Below are 4,299 nucleotides of genomic sequence, written 5' to 3' on the forward strand. Positions count from 1 at the left end.
CAGTGTTGGTTACATTTTTAAGAAGGAAAGGGTTAAATATGACTTTATCTATCTTTATGCTTACTATAATATATCAGAGCATCCATCCTTTGAGAAAAAGGATTTGAATTTAGGATACAGAAAATATATAACACTTGTACATTTTAAGATTTTTTCTATTATTTTAAAACTCTTATATTTTTGATGGATTACTCCATATTCAGCACACGGACCATATGTGTAACTGCTAATGTTGATGAAAGAAAAACTAAAAGCAAACTGTTCTTTCCTTAATAAGCACTGAAAATGTTGGTGAAGCGAAAAATACTCAGTGACCAAGACATTTTACAGAATGAATATAGAAGGCTGCCACAATCCTTCTCCATTCAGTTTGGTTTATTTTGTTTGATATATCAGACTATTGAACTTGGTTGGGGAATAAGCATTTAGATTAGCCCATTCTCTTTATATGATACAATGATGCCTCCTGAAAGAAAAGGACTGTAGCTAACGGTTTGGGAAGAGTTCTGTGAGTTGCTTCGTAGATTATTATTTGCAATCTTATGGACCTATTATTATCGGAAACTTTATGGTTAAAACAATGGAGGCTCAAAAAGGTTAAGTGAATTGTGAAAGGTGTGTAACTCATAATGTTGGAATTGGGATTTGAAGAGGAAGGAAATATTTCACCTCTGGGACAAAAAATAAAATGTATTGAACATCTAAGCCCCAAGGGCAAGAGACACCAGCAAACAAGATCTTTACGCGGGAGGCACCCTGGCCTCTCACCCAGGATGTGTAGATTCCTAATTCCTTTACACAAATGATGTATACTGTTATACAAATAATGTTTCATCAACTGCCCAGGGGGGCCTGAAAATGCCCTACATATGTTATACAATTGCTACAAGGATCAAGGAGGATATTTTATATTAAAGGTCATCGTAAGTGATCGGGTCATACAGATACGGATGCCCTTGGTGGCGTTTTCTCATCCCTGACCTTCTCAGGGATGAGTTGAATAAGGAATTATTGCATATTCTGGTATGGATTTGGCATTTTAATGAAAAGTAGAGGTTACTAAGTTGAGATTTCACCGAGTTCCCTAACGCATGTGTGTGGGAGAGTCCTGGAGGAAGGACGAGCACCTTGTTAGTCATCAGCTGTTCATCTTAGAGGTTTAGGTCAGCAGGCACCACAGCCAAATGAAGTTGCTACTCTTTGAGGCATCCCAGCAGCAGGATGAGCAAAGGCATGAAGACTAATTGTTTTCTAGATGTTTAATTAGACATTTCTCAAGGGACGGCTACCCAGAGTCATTTCAAATGATAACAACAACAAGAATATAAATATTTATTACATTCTTAACATGTGCTAATTAGTATGCTAAGGTATTTTTATGCACTTACTCCCTGATCTCCTATAACAATTCTATGTGGTAGGTATTATTACTGTTTTACTTTTTTTTTTCTGCAGGAAGGGAAGCTAAAACTTAAAAGCAAGAGAACTGCTTTAGAGCTGGGCTTTTCAAAAAAGAATTTAGAGAAGCAGATACACTTGGGTGGCATTCCAGAGAGCATCCAGTGACGACTGTGCTGGACTGTGTCTCCACATCGTGGCTGGTGAAAAGTTTGCTGCCCCTTGGCTTCGAACCCCTCCATAGCTTCCCACTTACATGCCTGTACTTGTGGGTTCCATCACTATGTACCTGTGGCTGCTAACACTACTGCTTCTGCTAATGTTGTTGTTAAAACTGATGGCTACCATGCATGGTGTATTATGTGCTAGGCCAGGTGCAAGGTATTCTATATGCTTACATAGATGTTTACAATAAGCATGTGAAAAGGTATATCTTCATTTTACAAGTGTGTACTTTCAGGCTGTGTGTGAACATATTTTCTGTGTATTTTTCTTTATTAGGTCATTCAGAATCATCTGAATTTTTCATTTCTCTTGCCATTCGAATCATATCTGTACTAGTAAGACAGAAAGCTTACCAAGCGTTAGCCATCAAATTGAGTGAACTTTGCACAATTTAACTCTTTCTTAGTCCTGTTTTAGGTGTTAGCACACCTGGGTTAAAATTTTCAGGTCTTTTGCCAAATAGTAGGTTTGTGGTTTTAGGTGTATTACTAATTTTTCTGGATCTCACTGCCTACTTCTTTCCAAAAAGCATAGTAATGCTTTCTCTGTCTTTCTTACCAATGGAGAGCAGTGACATTTTAATAATATTAATTTTTCAAATCTATGAGCTGAAAATATCTTCCATTTTTTGTGTGTGTCCTCTTCAATTTTTGTCATCATTGTTTTACAGTTTTCCTTACATAAATCTCTCACTTATTTGGTTAAATTAATTCCTAGGTATTTTATATTTTTTGTAGCTATTGTAAATAGGATTACCTTCTTACTTTTTTCTGATTGTTCACTGTTGGCATGTATAAATGCTACTGATTTTTTGTATTTGATTTTGTATCCTAAAACTTTACTCAAGTTATCAGTTCTAACAGTTTTGTGTGTGTGCGTGTGTGTGTGTGTGTAGTTTTTAGATTTGTCTAAATATAGTATTGGTCATCTGTGAACCAATAGTATATGAAAAGATCTTCAATATCACTAATCATCAGAGAAATACAAATCAAAACCACAAGGAGATATCATCTCACCCCAGTTAATACGGCTTTTATCAAAAAGACAGGGAATAATGAATGCTGGCAAGAATATGGAGAAAGGCAAACCCTCAAAGGCTGCTGATGGGAACATAAACTAGTGTAACCACTATGAAAAATAATATGAAGTTTCCTCAAAAAATAAAACTATATGATCCAGAAATCCCTCCACTGTGTATCTATTCAAAGAAGGCAAATCAATATATCAAAGCAATATCTGCCTTCCTATGTTGATTACAGCATTATTCATAATAGCTAAAGTATAGAATCAATCTAAGTACCCAGTAGTGGATGAATGGATAAGAAAATGTGGTATGTGGACACACTGGAGTATTATTCAGCCACAAAAAGAATAAAATCCTATTATTTGTAGCAACAGGGACAGATCTAAGGTCACTGTGTTAAATGAAATAAGCCAAGCACAGAAAGACAAATATTATATGTTCTTACTTATACGTGGGAGCTAAAAAACTGAATATCATGAAGATAGAAAGTAAAGTGGAGATAACCAGGCTCGGTGGCTCACGCCTATAATCTCAGCACTCTGGAAGGCTGAGGAAGGTGGATCACCTGAGGTCAGGAGTTTGAGACCAGCCTGACCAACATGGAGAAACCCTGTCTTCACTAAAAAGACAAAATCAGGCGGGCTTGGTGGCACATGCCTGTAAGCCCAACTCCTTGGGAGGCTAAGGCGGAAGAATCGCTTAAACCCGGGAGACAGAGGTTGCAGTGAGCTGAGATCGCACCATGGCACTCCAGCCTGAGCAACAAGAGGAAAATACCATCTCAAAAAAAAAAAAAAAAAAATGGAGATTACCAGAGGCCTGGAAGTGGGGGAGAGGAATGCAGAATAAACAGAAATTGATTAACAGGTAAAAAGATACAGATAGATGGAAGAAATAAGACCTAGTGTTTAATAGATCAGTAGCATGATGATAGTTAGTAGTAATCAATTGTACACTTTAGAATAGCTAGAAAAGAATAATGGATTCTTTCTCTGCTGCGAGCTTCCAAAATGACAAAGAAAAGAAGGAACAACGGTCGTGCCAAAAAGGGCCGCGGCCATGTTCAGCCTATTCGCTGCACGAACTGTGCCCGATGCGTGCCCAAGGACAAGGCCATTAAGAAATTCGTCATTCGAAACATAGTGGAGGCCGCAGCAGTCAGGGATATTTCTGAAGCGAGCGTCTTTGATGCCTATGTACTTCCCAAGCTCTATGTGAAGCTACATTACTGTGTGAGTTGTGCAATTCACAGCAAAGTAGTCAGGAATCGATCTCGTGAAGCCCGCAAGAACCGAACACCGCCACCCCGATTTAGACCTGCGGGTGCTGCCCCACGACCCCCACCAAAACCCATGTAAGGAGCTGAGTAAAAGATTGAAGACAACTATTCCCTGGAGAAAAATAAAATGGAAATTGTACTTGAAAAAAAAAAAAAAAAAAAAAAAAAAAAATGGAAATTTTACTTAAAAAAAAAAAAAAAAAAAAAAAAGAATAATGGAAATGTTACTAGCATAAGAAAAGATAAATATCTAAGGAGATGACTATCCCAAATAATCTTATTTGATCTTTGCTCATTATAGGAAGCTATCAAAATATCACTTGTAGCCTGAAAATATGTACATTTATTTATTTATTTATTTACTGAGATGGAG

At 37.2% G+C, this 4,299-nt stretch overlaps 1 protein-coding gene across 1 annotated transcript; it reads left to right on the forward strand.

Moving 5' to 3' along the window:
- The first annotated feature begins 3,633 nt into the window (after positions 1-3,633).
- LOC116547949 (40S ribosomal protein S26-like) lies at positions 3,634-4,098 on the forward strand. The gene has a single exon (XM_032273682.1). The coding sequence runs from the start codon at positions 3,658-3,660 to the stop codon at positions 4,003-4,005; it is 348 nt and encodes a 115-aa protein (XP_032129573.1). The 5' UTR covers positions 3,634-3,657; the 3' UTR covers positions 4,006-4,098.
- Positions 4,099-4,299: the final 201 nt, after the last annotated feature.

The sequence above is a fragment of the Sapajus apella genome, unplaced genomic scaffold, assembly GCF_009761245.1.
Source record: "Sapajus apella isolate SASKATOON/1434 unplaced genomic scaffold, GSC_monkey_1.0 scaffold5, whole genome shotgun sequence".
In the NCBI taxonomy this organism is placed as follows: Eukaryota; Metazoa; Chordata; class Mammalia; order Primates; family Cebidae; genus Sapajus; species Sapajus apella.

Bases quoted from the DNA above. Each gene is read 5' to 3' on its own strand.
- LOC116547949 (XM_032273682.1), top strand. From the start codon at position 3,658: ATGACAAAGAAAAGAAGGAACAACGGTCGTGCCAAAAAGGGCCGCGGC.